Raw genomic sequence first — 19980 nt, forward strand, 5'->3', positions numbered from 1 at the left:
GTGTCTTAAAATGGCTTAGTCGTTGCTGCAAGCCAAGCTTCAGAGCTATGTGCGTTAATCTAATCTGATTGGAATTTTGGATCGCCTCGCACTGAATGTGATAAAACCCTACAAGGCTATCTCTCAAGGGTTTTACTTTGTAACATGAATGTCTTACTTGCGACTGATTGGTGTGCTATCCGCCTTATATTTTGCTTAATGGTAACAAAGACAGAGAGCTCTCTGAAGTGTAGCATTGTCGAGATTCAATTTCTCTACTTTGTCATTCAGATGGGATGTGGGGTACTAATAAAAATACCATTTCAATTCTTGGCAAACTAAAATATACTAAAATAATGAAATTTTCAAAAAGGAAACCTAGACGAACCCACCAATTTTCCAGCTGCCGCCGTTGGCTATCGAAAGGAACTGCGGCGTTCGTAGCATGGGTCCTAGTCGCCTTCGGCCGATGATCCGCGAAAGACGAGGCAGTCTGAGCTCCCACCTGGCTGGTGGAAACGTGGGTGCACAGCTCTTGCACTAGCTAGGTTTTCTAAATGGATGATACTGGCTCCTAATCACACGGAGTATTCAAAGTACTTTCAGACGGATCGGACGAATTAAGGGTTTCGGGCTTGGGAGAGTTTTGCCAAGGCTTTTTGACGATCCAGGCGCTTCTTGGAACCCCTTCGAAATGCTAACTACAGAGATCGCATGTGATTGTGGGATCTCTTAGATCTCGGACAAATTCTTGAAACAGTAGTTGGGGCTATTCTGTCAGACTATACTCAAACCACTGGGCACCATTGAGCAGATCCTCAGGTTCCACCTTTTGACTGTAGACTGTACTGCGGTTCGGGCGCCCATTCCTGAGACATTCGTGGCACGCATGATTCACGTGATACGATGCCAATACACGGTTCTGACTATGATTCTTGTCAGAATCAAACATGAATCGCTAAAATTAGGGCTATAGAAATGCAGAGTTATTGATAGGCTTGAAGCCCTCATACCTGTCAAATACCAAGATTATTTTTGATGAGAATGGAAGTCATGCTACGTTATGGACCAATCGATGGGCACTGTTCTTCGTGTGAAAGTTTTCTTGAGAGGCCAGTCTCGAAATTCAACCTCATAGATATGGCTCTTCGTGGGCGATTCTTTAGTCGTTGGAGGGAATGAGGGCAATGAATATTGCCCATTAACTATTATTCTCTATCGTTATGGTATGATTTATAGCGTGATTCGAACATGTGATTATTGGCTTTGTGTATGAAGCACTTTGTACTGCATGGTGACTAACATCATGTCTCATGATTGTCCGAAAATTTCCCGGATATGCCAACTGTTTTTATAGGCAGGTTCAGCGACGGAGCCATGCGGGTTCTAGGTAGTTACCTTAGCTTCGTTCAAACACTATATTAGCTTAGCCCATGTAGCTGCTCATCAGCGCTCAAGCCTCAGCCCATAAAACCTCTCATACTTGATTCTGCTAAACCCTTCGAAGGCCTTGAGCCATACGAATTTTCTGTTTAGCAAGTCCATCTCAGTAGTAAATCACGTAGACCCGCTGTGTGCTTCTTCAAGAAGCTTGGGTAAGAATCCAGCTCAAAAGTGCATCAGACTAGGGCAAAGTCTACCTTGAATACTTTGATTATATCAATCCACGATATCCTGTGCCTCATTGGCCGAGAACCTCAAGAAGCCCCACTTATGAACTAGTGCGGATTAGCGTGATTTATGGGCGGGTATGTCTTGAACTTTCATTCTCATGGATACTACCTAAGATTACAGGAAATTTTGGGGGCCATTGCTAAAAATACAAAGGAGGGAACCTCCTGTGCGATTTAATTATCGTTGCAAGAAATCTTCAAGCTATGCCTAGTCTTTTAGACCGACTCCCAGATTTCGCTCGTGTTTGTTGTTTAGCCGGCCATACCATTTTCAACAGCTTGACCTACTATGCGTCTACTCAAAGGCCTCTTGATAGCAATTTATTGTTGTTCAACATCAGTGCAGGCCTCTACCTGGCCTTAATTTATCGATGGGCAACCAACACAGGTGATTGCAAATAAGCTTCAATGAGATCGCTACAATAGAATGTAGTCTTCAGACAAGGAAACTCGATCATGCCCTTATGGAGCGAACCCCTGTCAGAGTTTGTGAGCGGGTTCTTGCTGCCACTGCATCCGGTGTCGTGATCACGAACTTTGCAATTGTTATGGCAAAATCCCTTGCTAGTACTTTCAAGGAACTGTTCGATCAAGGTTCCTGCAACACTCTGCGGGGAACCTACGAGTCTATGTCATGGGTCTATTACTCCTCCGGCCGAAGTTGCGATACAAATAGCACAGAAGGCTACCACAGTAGGTGCAATCGAGAAGTATCTCGATGATACCAATGGCAATAAGCTTTGCGGCACTGAATGTCTGCGTATGGACCATGGAGGCACTTGGGATGGATGGTTGAAAATCGGTCCTATCGCAAACTTCGAATCAAACGCCTACTATGGTCTCGCACTGACCTTTAGCAGTTGTATCCCATTGCCATTTATAATGTAGTCGAGAAATGGCCTTATAGAGTCTTCTTTCTATGAAGAACCCAGAGTTCCTCATGTTACGTTACTTTCGCGATCTCTACAAAGTTTTTGAAGTCATTATTGAATCTTCTAAACCCTTTTTCCGCCTTTGCCTTTCCAATTCTCATAAAGACTGGAGGCAAGACCCCGCCAGTCTCCTCAGTATGCACACATATTACCCTATCGTGGACTGGCAAGAGTTTGAAGCTAGGCGCCTGTAAATAGCAAGTTGCTTCCAAAAATGCCGCGCCAGGTGAACTCAGTGGGTGACTTAACCTCAATGACAGGAAACAATATCATCCCATTGATAATGCAGATAAGCTTATCATCGGGTCTAGGTGATTTCTTTTCAGCTTTCGCTTGGGTGGTGGACTGAAAGAAGTTAGTTTGGTAGTTTGGGATAGCGGCAAAGTCCAAGCATTGTGTTCAGAAATTCAGTGTGAAACTAATTGATTCTTCCCTAAAGAAGAAAGCAAAACTTACAGCTCATCTGGTGGTAACAGGAGAGGCGTTGATGTCGATCTCTATGCCCAGCTGTGTGAATTGTAGTATTGCAACTTTCTAAGGGAAAGACAAATTGTTTGGGACATGGTATGTTAGTATGTAATTTGGAAGATTATATGTACACTCACCATAAAGGATAAGTAAACCTTGCCGTAGATCGGCAATAGTCACAACATAAAATCCACCTGCACGAACAGCTTGAAGCGATCAGCAATGATCAGGCGATATAAATCAATTTCCTTACCTAATGCTTGGAACAAGCCCTCGAGAACCTTATACTTAGAAGGAAGCGCTTTAATCTTGTATTGCCGATAGATAGCACTTTAAACGCTGCCCAATCTATTCTATTAAGAATAATAATTGTGCCGAGTAGGTACTATTTATGGCGTGTAGGAAAGGGGTTCGTATAAAGTCTTCGCGAATGTTCTAGAACGAAGTCTAGCGTGTTCCTCTATGACTACTATATCGTGCTTCCTAGAAGGAAGGCTCTTTTCAGGTTAAATAATAAAGCGTAGGAAGCAAGGATAGAGCATATCGCCAGGAAGAATGAACATTCCTAAGGTGAGAAGTGGGTAAGCATTATATAAAAAGTAGATTAGCTTTAATCACTTCAGTTATTGGTTAGAAATACTCATTTCAACTATAAAGTAGTGATGTCCTTATCTAATGGTGATATACTGCTATTTACAAACGTGGAAATGGTAAAAGATGCATCTATCTAGAATAAATCCTGCCTATTCTCCTGACTTAACTCTAGATGATTCGCCTATAGCTAACTGCTAATATTGATGATGCTAAGGGTGATAAACATAATAAAGTAAAGTGAGATAATCTATAATAGGAATGCGATAGCCTTATACTCTGCACCGCCTAATTCTTCGCGCTTAATGGCTAAGAGGCCATAGAATTGCGAATTACGTAAGACTTATCCCTTATAGGGGAGATACTTCTAAGTTTCCCGAATAAAGTCTTTTAAACTAAGTTCTGAAAATTCATTACCGGTATATAGCAGTAGGTTTATATCTCGAGATTGGTTATGGATATCTTGCCGGGCTCTGACGCCTACTATATGGAAGATCTAGTGGTGGTGATGGTGGTAATAATGATGCCTTGGCTCATTACTAATTGTCATTTGATCATTATCCACCCCTTGAATCTGGCCAGCGGTAGAAGATGACAGGATTATAGCTTATTGAACGGTAGCGATTATTTTCGAATTACCTTGACTATTGAAAGCGCCACTAGGGGATTTTTGTAGATAAGAAGGTTCTCACACCAGATGTCATCGCAGTGTAAGAGCCGTGGAAAAAGGAACTCCAACGGATAACCCACCAACCAGCGATAGGAACATTCTAGCTAATATGTCCGGTAGGAAAAGACGTTAATGAGGGAAGCGAGGGCTAGAGAGTCCACTAAAGCCAGACACCTCTAACCTTCCACACCCAATAGTGTGTCCTTTTGTGTCTAAAACGCTTGACCCGCGCACCCGGTCCTGCTAGCTTATTTCATAAGATTACCAACTACTGAAACTCAGGAGAACTCACTGCAGCGGGGACTTGACGGAAGCTATCTTATAATCATTACAAGGTATTTTTATTGCCGAAGACATTATGTGGGAAACGTTTCATAAGGAGTTTCTTTGGATTGAGTCGAGGAATCGTAGTAGAGAAAGGAGAATGGGTTTATATATCCTACTGGATAACCTAAAGCCCGCGCCACACGTACTCTGTACCCAGACATTACAAGCATTGATGTTTTATCGGCCCTAAGCCACATTACCCTTCTTATCAGTGGTGCTTCAGAGGGTAAGCTTCGGAGTTACGTCTATTGGTAAGCTTCGGAGTTATGCCAAATGCGTACGCTTCGGAGTTCAGCGTATTGGTAAGCTTCGGAGTCATGGGTGGAGCTGTTCCTTAGCAAGGTCACTTTATATAAGTAACCCCTTTCTTCGCAGTACAATTTTGTAAGTTATCGTCAAGACCCTTTTTCATAAATTTCCATTAAAACAACGCAGCTTCACCGTGAAGAATTAGCCACTGAAGGTCACAAAAACTTTTCACCATGACACACCCCGTCATCTTTAACGGCAGCCTCGGCCTAGGCCTTGTGCTCATTTCACTCGGCACGAATGCCACCCTGCGCCCCAACACTCATCTAAGAAGTCTTGGTTTTCCTGTGCCTACCGAGCCCCAGGCTAAAACATTCAGCCACGCACTAATGCGCATCTGGGGTGTGAGGAACATATCTGTCGGCCTCCTCGTCGCCCTTCTTTGGACTACTGGCGATGAGAGGCTAATGGGCAAGGGCTTGTGTGCAGCTCTGACCCTGCCTATCACTGATGGGTTTGTTAGTCGCTTGGTTATTGGAGGCGGCGAGCTGCAACACTGGGTATTTCCGCCTGTACTTCTCTTCATGATATCTGGCTTATTTGGATGGTTTTAACTACGTCCGTATGGAGAATAGACCTTATGTTGTGATCTTGACATTGCTGCTATGCTATACGGGAAAAAAAAGGGATACTAATCTTATGTGTTGGCATTTCTCAGTACCGGCTAGACCTGGAAGGATTTATGGCTCAATCTCACAGAGCAGAATCTGGACTGTTTTTCCCGTCCGATTATTTTCAATGGCGACCTGTGGCTTATGGCAGTGGCGACGTGACCTGTACCCTCCTTTCTTGGCAGTCAACACGTGATTTATACCATATTTCCAGTTTTCTTATATATGTGACACCGATAAATCAGCAGTTTGTGCGTCCATTTCTCGCAATTGTATGTACAATTAAGTGAGTGGGCATTGCCCAGCCCATCATGGGCGGGCGTACCCGAACCCAAAACGCCCAGGGCCCACCGTGGACGGGCGTTGGGCCTTACCTTAAGGCCCATGGACGGGCGATGGCGCAGTCTAGTCAAAGATCCCCCAGCCTGGTGACGTTGTTGTTTATGACGAATATTTCCATGCAGTATCCGTATTGGCATGCGATAAGGGATAATCATGACTCGAATGTTCTCTCATCATAGCTGTAAATCTTCGAGAGCCTCTCTTGAACATATGCAAATTTTACCCAGCCGTGGCAAAAGGAGAACAATCGGTGTTCATTGCTGTCGAATTATTGTACAACATGGATTTAGGCATAGCTTCAGTTCATGAAATGCTGAGGCTAGCAAAGGAAATATTGCCCTACGGTAAAGCGGTATTCTCGATTGATGTGGCACATTCCAATAGCGTGGTCGGTGAAATTGGATCACGCTATTTGTGTTACTACAATCTTGAGAAGGAGTTCCCCATCAACTGCAGACATATCGAAGAGGGCTCGACTCAACTGGCGGCAAGTTCCATTGCAAGAGCTCGCTGATCATTTGAAAGAGATTGAAAATCTGACCCATCGATAGCCGCTGTATTTGTTAATTCCGCCTTCCGCTCATACCTGATCAACTACACGACGGGCCTGATCTTCTCTACTGCCCCCGCAATGCCCATAATTAGTGGCTATCAAAGGTGGATATAATATTATGGCAAGCAGGATGGCGTGAAAGTTGGTTGTCAAATTGATACGATCAGAGACGAAGGCGTCTCTCACTGACAAATGACCAGCGCTGGAATTATCTTCAGAACAACATCCACCATTTCTATGGCAGATTCACTAGACATCCAGAATGGGCAAACTGTATATTCACCGGTATCGTGAATGTAAACTGGGTTTTGATTTTCTAACATTGCGAAATAGTGAGGATTTTATATGTATCTCTCCTTCTCGAGGGGTATATAAGATAATGAGCATAATGTCAATATCAAGTGCTTGAATTGAGGCTAAATGAAAAGCCTATCGTAACCTAAAGGGGTACTTCTAGCTTTTGATAGACTAGAGCACCAGTGTGTTTTTGAAGTCAGGGGGGGGGGGGAGGAGATATAGTTGAAATAGACTATGATTGATTTCTGAAGTAGGTTAGAGTCACTTTTCGATATTGATGTTATAAATAATGAGCATCTTGAATAAATATAATTTAGTGATTAGATTTTACTACTACCTCATTGTATCTTGCATAATGCGAGTCTAGACCACATGTAAGCTTAGGGTTGTACTGTCTTCTTCTTGATAACATTTCCACTAGCATTACAGGAATAGTTCCTAAGCTTAAGTGTGAGTTGGATGAGACAAAGTAAAATCATTTTCGTATCTCGTTTTCCCCCGATTCTGGTCTGGGTATGCGGTGGCAACCCCGCACTAGACCGCACTGCATGACCACACAGTCAGGATTGTCAAAGTTTGTCAGAGCCTAGAGATCAGGTGACCCTAGTTCTGTAGATAGAGCAACGCTTCTTCCTCCTCTTCTCTCCTATTTTCCTCGATACCACCACAATAAACATAATGCGCTGTCTTTCTGTTCCTTCTTGTAGCAGTAAGCTGTAGCAGCTTGTGTTTCTTAATCTCTTCTCCAATTTTCGACCAGCATGTGAAGCTGACAGATTTTGGGCCCTCGTTCGTGAAGTCTTCTGACCAGACTTCACATCCTGAAACACCTGATTTTCACCAGTGGTGGATGAGATTACTTATCTCTCCAAGTACACTAACCGCAACGTCAAGATACCCCAAATCATTCCTGCTGATTCTTGGCAACCCTGACAAGGATGGCGAGATCCTCGAGTACATTGACAGAGTGATAACACGGACTTTTCGTCCTGGAACCACACTTCTGATGCTGGCTTGAATTAAATGACTGTAGACGAGCTGCTGGCCAGCTAAAAAGAGACCGACTACTCTTCTGCCTTCCAGATGAGCGGTGCCTCATACGGCGACCCTTCCTCTGCGCGACTGACTACCTGTTGAGCCTGCGCGCGTCTGAGAAACAGACCTAGATCTACCGCTGTTTTGGCGGACTTCTAGACTTACTGCCAATCCCAAATCTTGGAGCGTCGCATGGCAGCGAGGTTCCATTTTTCCACGGCGGTATGAGTGCTTCTCCCTACTGCACGGTGTGACCAAAGCGGAGCAGCAGCTGGGGGACCACATGAGCTCTTGATTCGTCGCATGGGTCACAGCGCTGGACCTGGTTGCGAGCAGGTCAAGCCTTTTGATGGAGCCCTGGCGTGCTTGGGTGTTCGTGCACAGGAAGAGGAGATCGTCACGAGCACGACTGGCGCTTATAACGCACGCTGCCAGAACCTCTACAAGCCCAACTATCCTGACTTCCCTATGGTGTGAGACACTCCTTTGCTGACTGAGAGTCCGTGAGAACAGAATTCTGCTTTTCGTTCCCATTAGGTCATCTAACCTAGTTGCCACTATTTCTCTCCACTAGATATAGAGCTTAGACTTCCTGCCTTGTATTATATGTTCGTAAAGCACATACCTATGTTATGAGCTCTACCCGTACGTCCGTAGAGTCTTATACATCATACGGGATTAGTTCTAAAGTCATACTTCGTACCATTTCATATGAAAAACGACCCAACAATGTACCGCAGTTGAGAACAGTAAGACGGTAGGCCCCGCAGGTGTGAGCTTAGGCTCGCCACAAATTAGATATCCGAATGTTTTCCAAGGGTTATGCTTAATGCTGTCTTCGCTGCAATTGGTCAATTACGCTGAATATTTGATGACCCCGACTAATGCGCCCTTTGACTAGCCGTGAGGCTGAGATCGCTCAGTCAAGACCACCCCCCCCTCACCCCCTGACTTAGACCTAACCTTGTGAGCCGCCGGGGAGCTCCGAAGTGGCGCAAGAAATAAGTGATGCCTCGCCACTCACGTCTGTCTCTTCACGCAGAGTGATCATAGCCTCCTTTTGCTACGTCTTCTTTTTCTGTTTTTCTTTTTTCTTCTGTCCTTTTCACTGGACAGAGAGAATTCATCTTCGCAGTTGGGCTATTGCGCAATATGAAGGCATCTTGGCAGCGCTAGTCGCGGACCAGTGACTTCGAATGATGAAGCTATATTAGTCTTCACTGCTCATAGCACATAACGTGTTCTAGCACTTGATGAATGAAAGATATAGATCAACTAACGGGTTTTAGCTTCATTCGCCCACCCCGACTTTGGCAACTTGTTCAACCGTGCAATAAGTCTAGGAGTACTTCGGATACGTGTATTATCAAGTGGGGCATCGAGTGGGTTTCAAGTGAAATTCTCGTCTCTATCATAACAATTGGCGTTTCCTCTAAGTTGAAATCCAGACTTAACCTCACCATGGAATATTATATCCATACTATAGGCGATGAGCCGCGCATGACCCCAAAGCAAATATCTTCGGACGGGGCCTTAGCAACAGGTATTCCAAAAAGTGTCTCAGTCTATCCTCTTGATTTGAAGATTGCCTACAGAATTTGAATTTCCATTTTATATTCGTGTCGACGCGGGGGTATTCTTTGATGCCCCACCACTCACTTTACCTTTCTCCCTCTCTGTCATTCAAAATAGAAGCAAACGCACCTCAACATGGTACCCCAGAATCAAAACCAAGTGATATGGCGCCTTTTCATCAATTCTGCCATTGCATCACTGGCTACTAGAGTTTCTGACAGAGTCTCTGTGTAGATTGCCTGATATGTTTGCACAGTGGTAGCAGGGGTAATCTTAATCTCTCGCCTCGTGGCCCGGGTACGACTTCTGAAGCGGCTTTACCTCGACGATTTGTTCGTTCTTCTGGCTTCCTTATGTCTAATCAGAGATCTGGCGATCCAGCACTATATGTTTGACCAGGGTAGGTGGTGTAATCAGCGAGTTGATGCACCATGTCACTAGCACTCCACTAACGATGCATAGGCTTGTCTGGAATGGCAAAGTCGACTGTAGATGGACGGGCCAATATCATGAAGGTCAATCTGTCTGGTCTTGGGAACTTATGGCATTCGATCCCTACCCGCTGATCGAACAGATGATCATCCGGGGATCCATGTTATACATCACCTCGCTATGGCTAATCAAGGCCGGCATGGTGACCCTCTATAAGCGCCTGGGAGATCGCACCCGCTATGAGAATGTGTATAACATCACACTTGGTATTTTGGCTGCGACCTGGCTAGTTCTAATTTCCAGTAATAATTTAATCTGCTACCCTGTCCGGCGACGGTGGGAGCAGATTTCAAATCCGGAGTGTGAGAATACTTCAATGTCCAACTACGACGTAGCCGAAAGGACTAACGATTTTATAGTGACATGTCCCCTAGGACTGTCCATAGTCAATTAATGGCTCACAATTCTCCGTATGGCCCTCTTCTTTTGCTTTCTTGGCTCCATCTAACCTTAACATCATCCTTAGTAATGTCCTGAGTAAGGTGCTAAGTCAATTTCATCCAAATCGCCCCTAATTTAACTAGTAATCTGCCTCCCCATTACGCAAATCGCGCGAACCAAGATGCCCAATAAACAAAAGTGTTTGGTCATTAGCATCTTCCTCCTAGGTATTCTTGTAGTCATCGTCAGCAGTACGTCTCCTCTCTCTCGTCCCACATCATCTCCGCTAAACCACATGCCAGTTGTTCAGGCAATCTACTCCTACCGCAAAGACTAAATGATGACCTGCACCGTTTCCATGATAGAAACCACCATCGCCAATGTGTGGCTATATTAAAAATATACTTAGTACTAATTGCTGAGCTCGTCGCTAGCAAGGGAGGGCACTAGCGAGAATTAGATTAATTATATCGCCGTCTATATTGCCCTCAGATTTGATGCCACTAGATCTTCTTTTGCTTGTTCACCGGCCACTATCAAATTGCGAGGCCGTTCCTACTCTATAATGTAAGTAGCAACGCCTTTGGATTCATACTACGCGTACCTAATACTAAAAAACATACAGACTAATATATTCGTTGTAACGATACTGTTAAGCCGTCCAAGGATGCCCCTTTGTTATATTCAATATTTCTATGTTGCCTGTAACTACTGTGCTTATGCAGGTTCCCAACCCCTTTTAAGTATAAGATCACTCTTATCATGCTTTTGGGGCTAGGCTTCGTTACGATCATAGCCGCTGCATAGAATAAGATCTACTGGCTGGCTCACTTGCCTGTTTTCTGTATCTTTATAAATTGCTACTCATGCAAGGCCATCGCACTAGTCGTCTAGCCATCATTCATGAAGGTACCTCGACCATTATTTAGATTAGTGGCTTTATCGCCATGTCATATAAAGCCTCCTTGCTAGCCCCGCCACTATTAGAGTGGACTACCATGATGAAAGACTTTTTGCTATCAAAAATAGATTGCGAGATCTTTCGTTTACATGGCACATAGTCTGAAATGGTCTTGTCTGTGGCATATCCTCCTTCTTACCCGTCTGAAGGCCTCGATGAAATGGACCGCAAACGTTTGAACAGAAATTGAATAGGGGTAGAACTTTCTTATTCATTGCCCATGGGCGGTCACAATCAATGAGCTAGTTGGGATGGCAAAATCAACGAGGAGAATGTCGATATCCTATTTCACAGGGTCACCGCTACCTTACAATCATATACAAAATCTATGCATTGGCTTTTATTGAAGTCAGTTTTCCATGTACTCGTCGTTGTTCTTGCCCTCAAAAGAAACCAACAAAGAGAACAGAATGATCAATATGAGCCGGGTGATATTCAAGACCTTACTTTCTTAACTTTGTTTGCAAGTGCCAAGAAGGGAGCGACTAGCCTATCAGACTAAATAGCAGAGAGCTCACTTTTCGGCGACCCCAAATGCCAAATATAGATATTTGGCTTTCTTGGCATCATATGATACGGAATGGTCGTTCGGTCTCCGTAGAATATAAGCGGAACCTTCGCTTAGTACGCGGGACTTTGTCGTGCCCAGCAAGAGCCTGCTCCAGTACCGTAGGTGTCCAATCCCGATCCGGTATCAAAATTTTTTGAATTGAATTTACAGTATCTCGCACTCAGACTTCGCAAGAGCGATTCTACCACATCGTAAATCTTAATAATGATGGGTATATAGACCATATTATAAGCACTATCTTCGTGCCATGGTCTCTATTAGGATATGCATCGCAGTTCGAATGATCAAGTCTGCCATAGGGTGGGATGATCCTTTGGCATACCTATCGATTATCCTTGCGTACAGCATGATGGGAGAGCCAAGTATCTCTCAAAATCCCTGGCAATATTTTAGAGTTCAAGGGTAATTATGAACGTACAGGGACCCGTGATGGAAAACATTCCGCGCATGCTTTCCTAGGCTTCCATAGAACAATTGAATCCCGCGGAAATACTAGATCCAAACTCTAAACGAAGCCCCTGCGCACCTGCCTTCTATCAAAATCTTTGGATTTGGTTCAGCATGATCACGGCATCTAATTAGTGTTAGCATTTGAAACCAGTATCATGTAATGCGCCTGCGCTGCTGCCCCGTCTTTCCGTTTCGAGTATGCCTATATCGGTCTTCTTTATCTCTGCTGACAGTCAACTTTCCTTCTCTTATATAAGGGAGACATCTCTTGTCGTTTTTCCTTGTTTTTATGTCATTGGCTCTTTATGTCTTCGCTGTTCTCGTCCCTCCGCTCCCGATCTCTTGTCGACTGTACTCCCTCCTTTCTTTAATAACAAGGCAAAACATCGTTAGAGATCTCGATTGGATTATTCTAGGGCTCCCTTACTTATTCACTTGCGATCAGGGACACTCGCGGCTTGGGTATTATATTGGCTCAGTTCGCACCATAGGTTCATTCTACATAGCATTATTAACAGGTTTGATAGGTGCCTTTGAAGAAACACCTAGTCGGTGCTGGTTAAAAAGGACCAGGCATTATATCTCTATCAAGACAACTCCGGATGACGACAATCATGGTTGACCAGTTTGACTCTCCCCCAGGGTGCTACAATGGCCGCAAAAGCTGTGATGTCAAGTCAGTGTGCAAACATTCGTTGAATAGTGTTGAAGGTCCCTTCAAGATTGTGCGTTTCATCAACGACCATGATTTCAAAATTTAAACCGGATGTGCAGCGGATCACCGATGCACTGCATTGATGCAGGCTGTCATAGCCATCTGTCACCTTCCGCACTGGCTGTAGATTTGACAGTGAGACTGATGAGCATGTTGTGTTCTGAGTAAGTCTGCGTCAACGTACCCCCACTTAGTGAGTACTGTCGGACAGAGTCCTAGCTACAGCCCATGAAAAAATATTCTCATTGAGTGCAGCCTTTTCATTTAGACTGTAGAGTTGGAGAAAATAAAATCTGCGTCCCCAATTTGAAAACGTCGAATATCGAACGCGATGGGGCTGCATGGCCTGGAACGATACTATGTGCGACGATGTGCCAGAAATATATCTCGTGCAAGTCATTGGCCGCTTAAGACCTCACAGACATCCCGGAGTAAAGGAATATGCTGGCGAATCGAGACGTTTTCTTTACCAAATCCTGGTCTTGTCTCCGGAATTCTTCCTTTACCTATGACTGAAATTCCAAGTGACTTTGAATGCGTAATGCTTTCCTGATACTGTAACGGCAGCGTTGTTTGTATAGGGAATTCACCCAACGTCCTCTCTGCCCAAGGACGTCGAACTACCTAGACTACAGTACTCATCCCGAGTTCAGGAGTTAAATAAACTGTCAGTCTTGTTCATCAGCTGAGAAATGCACCTTGATATAGTCGTTATCTTGCAGAGGAATCAAATCAATCACATGAATCGTGCCTGGGCGCGTAGCCGATGCAACGCGAACACCTCACTTAAGAATGCAGGCGTCTCCGAACTTCGACTCGTGATTCCCAGGACCACATACGGGCATGGCCGAGTATGACATCCTTGTTGGTCTACGGGGACAACCTCTGTACACGACTTTCGATCAATCCGACTGAGTCGCGTCCGCTCTAAGTTGGAATGCTTCAGGTGTGCTGAAAACAATCTGCACCCACCAACCAGCCACCAAACGTACGCCAAAATTATTGATAGCCGCCAGTACATGGTCGACAATGATAAACAATCACATGGGAATAACAAGTCGATAATGCCGATCCAACACCCTTGATAGCAGTCCTTTCAAATGAGGAGCCCAAAGTGATAGAAGAAATAGGGAATTCAGTACTCGGGAGAACACCAATTAAGATGAAATGCAGTACATGAGGGCTGAAGGACCGCAATCAACGAATTCCAGAAGAACCAGACGCTAAGAGCCCAAAAGAAGGCACTGGCAGACAAGGCCAGAATAATATGATTCCTCTAAGCCCTTGAGGATTCCCTTGCTTCCATCAACTCGTACTCATCATGGCCCCATCCTTCTTTATCAGGCCTCGCTAGAGGGCTAGCTTGTCTCCCTATCCGATGATGCTTTGTAACCGCTGGACTCATAGCTTACTCTTTATCCCACGATAACAGACTGCATTGGCTTCGTAGAAAGGGGAACACAATCGGCAAGCAAGCGCAGATTATAGAAACCCAAGGCTCGGTTATGGTCCAGGTTGCGGCTTGCATGACAGAATCTTAAGTGGACTGGGCATCAGCCACTGTGCTCGCATATGGAAGAGGGATTCAACAACTCACATGATTTCTCTTCCGTCCCAGAGATATGCAGAGATTTGACTCGCATGATATTTGCAATACACGCACTAACCTAAATTAGTCTGTGCAGTACGAGGGCGTGTACAGTTCAACTCACAAAGCCCCGAGGAGTAAAAGACCCAGCGTACATAGTTTCTGCGGAAGGCTAAGTTGAAGCTGTATAATGAAAGGCGTCGGCAAGACGAGTAGTATTAGATCAATCAGGATGTTAAAAGTCGCGTTACCTAGGAGAAATATGTCCTCATTGATGCAAGTACCAGGCTTAGCTTTCACCCAATTCAGGGACGTCGGACGGCATTGGAAAAGGACGGCAATGAAAACAACAATACTCCATGCCAGGACCAGTCCGAAGGTGACTAGACTGGGGAGTATGAGTCTGGGCGTATTGAGAATTCGTCGATATAGCAAGAGGATGGAGGCCTTTATGAAAAGGTTGAGCAGTGTGTACAAAATTTCATTCGCAAAGAAACTCTGGACATGCCATTAGCATACATTGGATTGGCTAGACGAAATCATACCCACTTTATGAAAGTTATCTTCCTCTTCCGTAGTGAGTTCGTCCCCGTTTTTTCCGACACCTCCATCATGAGTCCCTGTGCAACATTGATTAGCCTTGACCTCTCGACTGTCACCAGGGGTGTTTACAAATTATTGGTTGCCCCAACACGCTATACAAAAGGACAAGCGACAGACATATGAAATAGTCATCCCATTTCAAGGCCGAGTTGGTTATTTGAACAGCAATGCGTATGTTAACCAAGACCGTGGCCAATGCCACGAGCACAGTGCTCACGACTGGATACATCTGCCCACAGTTAATGGTGATCAGAATGTGGTCGAATAGCTTTTGCAAAATCAAATGCGCGCGGGAAGGTCTAATATGATCCAAAAAAGTCCAGACTTTATAGTGATTAAACAACGACGGTACTGGCTTGGCTCCTGCCAGGCTTGAAAACGTTCGACCATCTTCTAACCGCTCGCTTGTGGATTACGTTAATCTTGATACCGCTTTTCGTGCACCGCCCCTTTCGATGTTACATTTAACAGCCCCGAAAGCACAATGGCTCGCGGTTGTCTAGTTAAGAATGATGTGGGGTTAGCTACTGTTACGATTGGTCTCTCTGGGCCCATCCACAGTCTGTCGGTGAAGTCCGAAAGCACAGCCCCGTAATACGAGGTAGTAGCAAAAACACCGCACCACCTCTTCTAACCTTAGTCATTGTTGTACGTCACGTCGAATACCAGGCTGCGACTGCAAAGATCATTTTACCAATCAAAGTGAGTTCTCTAGTTCCTGATGAGAACACACAAAGGCGCTGTGATACCAAGGTAACCTTGAACAGGGCTATGAGGAAAATAATGTTTAACTCTGAGAAATATTTCAAGACACATTGTTTTCCATGTTTCGGTTTGACACCAGATATGTAGTACACAGTAACACTTCTTAACGTCATTCTTCATCCAAGATCTTTGTACATCCTAGAAGATCGTCTTATCTCCCAATTCAGAACAGAAAGAAAAGCGTAATTCTGATTATTAGTTCGCAGTTCTGATGTTGCTGCCTGTACATTGCTGATGTGACTTGACGAACGTTTAATGGAATTATTGTTAGTAAAATACCAAACCCCTTCCTTTTGATGAAGCGTGGCCGGATGGTGGGTTGGTCCAATATTGAACTATCCTAATTTGGTATGCAGTATTGTATAAATGCAGGATGATCCCGAATCAGGTCATACCCACAGTTACTCTCTGAATCACTAAGTGGGTCTCGGAACCATTGCAAAGTTGGTACTTGAGGCGAAACTTTCATCTCCGCGGAGGTTGTCATATGTATCACCTGTCATTGCTGCGTCGAATTTCTAGGTTTAAGGTTATGCTGGGTCCAAATGCTCCACATAAAGGCATACCGTGGTACTGATGACTTTAGATTCGGGAACACTATAATCAAGTCCATGAAGAGACTCACCGGTGAGCCTTCGCTCGCTACTGCATAGGATCATCACGGTTAGGTCTTATTTTCACATGCATTGAAGCTTAACACGGGACACGTTTTCCCTTTGACAATACGCGGAGGCCCACCAGAAATACGTATGTGGAAATTATTATAGAATAGCGCAGGGCTAAAAAGATTTTGTTCTGGATGCAGATTCAAATGCAGCTCATATAAATTGTAGGCTTTTTTCCTTCCTTCCTTCCAATTTTACCATCTTTTGCAATTATTTCCTCTCTGTCTTATTCACTTGTTTGAAACTATATCAACCAAACTGTCTTGCCGTTTGCTCCAATGGTATATCCTCGCTCTATGGAATCTCCCGTCTCTATCGATTTCTCAATACTCTCAACACCAGGTGGACTCGCTGCGTCGTAATTTCCTGTCGAGACTCACCCGTCCTGATTTGTTCCCCGTCGAGTTGCACTGCATCGGATCATCTCCTCATTGATCACAATGAAGAACTTCAAACCTGTTTTTCGGTTGGAATTCGAGGGGAAGGCAGAGACGCACCAAGTTAGCGACAAGGCGGAGCTAGATACCACGAACCCTTTGCCTTTGGGTTATGCAGTCAGAGCGAGCCCCAGACTACTGGACAGATGGCTTGACGCGACGGTACGATGGGCAGGCTCAGCCCCAGTCTTTCTCTTCATTATAGCTGGACTTTTGACGTGGGCCTTCATGGGAATTCCCTATGGCGATTCCGATATCTGGGTCGCAGGAATCTCAGATGTCCAGGCTATTATGTGTTACATTTTTGACTCGCTGTTGATGAGGCAGCTTCTCCGTGAATACACCGAACATCGTGAAGCCATGCTTGAAATTCAGTCTCGACTTGATAGTCATGAACGCATGACCGCTACCGTCAAGACGAAGTTCGGACCTGAAGGAATCCGTATTGCCGCCGAGGAATGCAACAATCGGTCTCTTGAATCGCTGAGTCAAGCATTGCACCCCCAGACTCTCTTTGCTCGGTGTATTATTCGCTCAGCCAAAGTCTTTGGACATATCATTACAGTTGGTCTTTACTGGATTTGCATATTTGTGTGGTTGGCATTTGGCAAATACTGCGGCTGGTCGAGCCAGTGGCAACTCTATATCAACGACGCGACTTCCGCACTGATGGCCTTGGTTTTTGCGTTTCTCACATGCCTCAGGGAGCGCTATGGAGACTACAACAACAACTGCCTAGATGCCATCTTCAGACTCGATATTAGTCTCGAGAGAGAGCTTCGCCATCTTACTAAGGATGAAATGCCTCATCCGCCAGAGGTAGCCTCACCCCCTAAAGAGAATTTCATGCAGGTTGGTATATTTTACTATGCCGATATTGTTGGGACACTTGTCGGCATTATAATCCTCGTGCTGGTATTCATCATCTGGTTAGCCATTGGTCCTGTATTCAAATTCAACAGTACCTGGTGGCTACTTATCGGGACATATGCAGGATTGGTCGGTCTGCTCGATTCTTTTGTCTTGCGCAACGTGCAGAACAAAGTTCATCAATACGTCGGCAGTCAAGTTCGCCAAATAGAGAAGGGAGACATGGGCGTCCTTGCTAGACTCTCGTTGGAAGTCCCTTCCGCTGGCAGTGATGAGAGGCTATCTCTAACCCAACGAGTATCTCATTGGATGGATGCTGTTAGCTCCCATCTCCTCACCGTCGTTGCTGGCTTCCTCCTTACCATTGGTTGCTTGGTCACTTCGAGTGCGTTGAAGTGGAGCCTAACAGGACAGCTCGTGTCGAATGTCGCTCCGAGTATCATAGAGACGTTCTTCATGCTAATTCTCATCACTGGTCAGAATGATGCGGAGAAAAAAGCTCGGGTTGACTTGACCAACATGTATCTCCGGCGTCAAAGACTGCTTGCTTTCATGAAAGACTTGAGAAAGCGTGAAGAGCGAAAGCTGTCTGTTGATCTAGCAGATGCTTAGTAGATCCAAGGGCATACCCAATGCTATAACCCATTTAATTCAACATTAAATGCGGTCATATACCGACATGAAGACTCAACATCTCATTCGATAGATATCACTTACTTTCGCTATTGAGTCTATCTGCTTTGTATTGTTTGATGGCTTTTCTTCTTTTTCTTTTATTTGTTTCTTTCTTCTATCATATCGAATGTCAATTACGTACTTTTTTGTTACAGACATGAGGAACTTCGCATATTCTATGACAATTTAGCAACGCATGGTGTATTGAAAGACTAGAATTCCACCTGGAAGAAATGATCAGTACCCTTGAGGACGACATCATGATGAATGTAAGATACTTTTTGACGCGAGTATTTGAAGGTAAATGGAGTGTGTGGTAGGTTTGATAAACCAATTTGTCCCTTTTTGATGCAGTCAAAAATCTGGTCAAGCTTTGCAGTCACAAAGACGAATATCAGTGAGGCAGAAGAGCTGTACCAGCGAGCTCTGGCAGGTAGAGGTAATATTCAAAATTCTGTCATTTTGATTTATGGTCGTTAACATTTCACGTGGGGCTACATTAGGCTGCCGAGCAATCGTACTTACTTAGAGCTACTAACACTAGTCCCCCTACATAACCGACGTAGGCACTTAAAAAAGCATTGCATCCGACCTTGGATCCACGCCATGAACACCTGAGAAAACCTGGATCTCCTGCACTATTCATGTACACCAAACATACTAAAAATTGCTCTTGATTTTAGAATCTTGGAACAAAGTACTGAACTATCGATTGACGGGAGACGGGAGAAACTTGATGTCTAAAGGTATAGAAAGCGAAAATGGTGCGCTGTGGCACCCGGTGCTCAATTTCCCTACCTGACAGAACCTCCAGAACTTCGCTGCGAAAGATCGTGGCCTAACCTTAACCTTAATGGAGTGTATTGCTGTAGAGCTCTGGTTTATGGTCCCGTATCTGGTCATTAAAGATTAGACTCATCTAGAAGATTGATTCCACGACAATCCAGCGCTTAATGAGCGCTATAATATTCAAAACTCTCCAAATGGCCAGTCATCCGGTCTATTGCTATAATACGGCTACATATCCCCCATGAGAATCCGAAGTTGTCGCATTGTGATCAATAGATAATTTATCGTTTCCGTCGATGAGAATGGGTTCCATCAAAGCTTTAGATTTCTCCATTTTGCGTGAAAAATCGCATTACTCTAAATAGCTTTTGAACCCGTACGCCCAATTTTGATCAAGCTTTAGACCAAACGCCATCTTCAAACTAAAGCAATTTCCTCGGAAAGGACCCTTATTTACAAACGTCAGTCCCTCGAGGATATTACATTGATCTGGAGCTTTCAGTTAACGTATCGTCCGAAGTGCGTTCTAAGATACTGGCACTTAGCCTTCTAATACCAATACCATTATCGGGCCGATTCAACGAAAGGAATGGTATCAAAGGAGTCGGAAGGTCTCGATCCTCGAGTTACTAGGCCTTGCAACGCAACCACAGTCT

General features: G+C 44.6%; 5 protein-coding genes across 5 annotated transcripts; 4 read left to right on the forward strand and 1 right to left on the reverse strand.

Moving 5' to 3' along the window:
• Nucleotides 1-2116: 2116 nt before the first annotated feature.
• N7503_009367 (uncharacterized protein) lies at nt 2117-2540 on the forward strand (the record flags this gene model as incomplete). Its single annotated transcript, XM_057068914.1, has 2 exons — nt 2117-2312; nt 2347-2540. The coding sequence occupies 2 exons, from the start codon at nt 2117-2119 to the stop codon at nt 2538-2540; spliced, it is 390 nt and encodes a 129-aa protein (XP_056919769.1).
• Nucleotides 2541-5122: 2582 nt separating this feature from the next.
• N7503_009368 (DUF4267 domain-containing protein) lies at nt 5123-5503 on the forward strand (the record flags this gene model as incomplete). The annotated part of the gene is made up of 1 exon (XM_057068915.1): nt 5123-5503. The coding sequence occupies one exon, from the start codon at nt 5123-5125 to the stop codon at nt 5501-5503; it is 381 nt and encodes a 126-aa protein (XP_056919770.1).
• A 2313-nt stretch (nt 5504-7816) lies between these two features.
• N7503_009369 (uncharacterized protein) lies at nt 7817-8092 on the reverse strand (the record flags this gene model as incomplete). Its single annotated transcript, XM_057068916.1, has 2 exons — nt 7817-7901; nt 7953-8092. The coding sequence occupies 2 exons, from the start codon at nt 8090-8092 to the stop codon at nt 7817-7819; spliced, it is 225 nt and encodes a 74-aa protein (XP_056919771.1).
• A 1724-nt stretch (nt 8093-9816) lies between these two features.
• On the forward strand, nt 9817-10572 carry N7503_009370 (uncharacterized protein; the record flags this gene model as incomplete). The annotated part of the gene is made up of 2 exons (XM_057068917.1): nt 9817-10156; nt 10379-10572. 2 exons carry the CDS (start codon nt 9817-9819, stop codon nt 10570-10572), a joined length of 534 nt encoding a protein of 177 aa, XP_056919772.1.
• A 6421-nt stretch (nt 10573-16993) lies between these two features.
• Nucleotides 16994-18472, forward strand: N7503_009371 (uncharacterized protein; the record flags this gene model as incomplete). The annotated part of the gene is made up of 1 exon (XM_057068918.1): nt 16994-18472. One exon carries the CDS (start codon nt 16994-16996, stop codon nt 18470-18472), a length of 1479 nt encoding a protein of 492 aa, XP_056919773.1.
• Between the last annotated feature and the right edge of the window lie 1508 nt (nt 18473-19980).

Source organism: Penicillium pulvis, assembly GCF_028828015.1.
Source record: "Penicillium pulvis strain IBT 33274 chromosome Unknown contig_7_segment1_segment0, whole genome shotgun sequence".
In the NCBI taxonomy this organism is placed as follows: Eukaryota; Fungi; Ascomycota; class Eurotiomycetes; order Eurotiales; family Aspergillaceae; genus Penicillium; species Penicillium pulvis.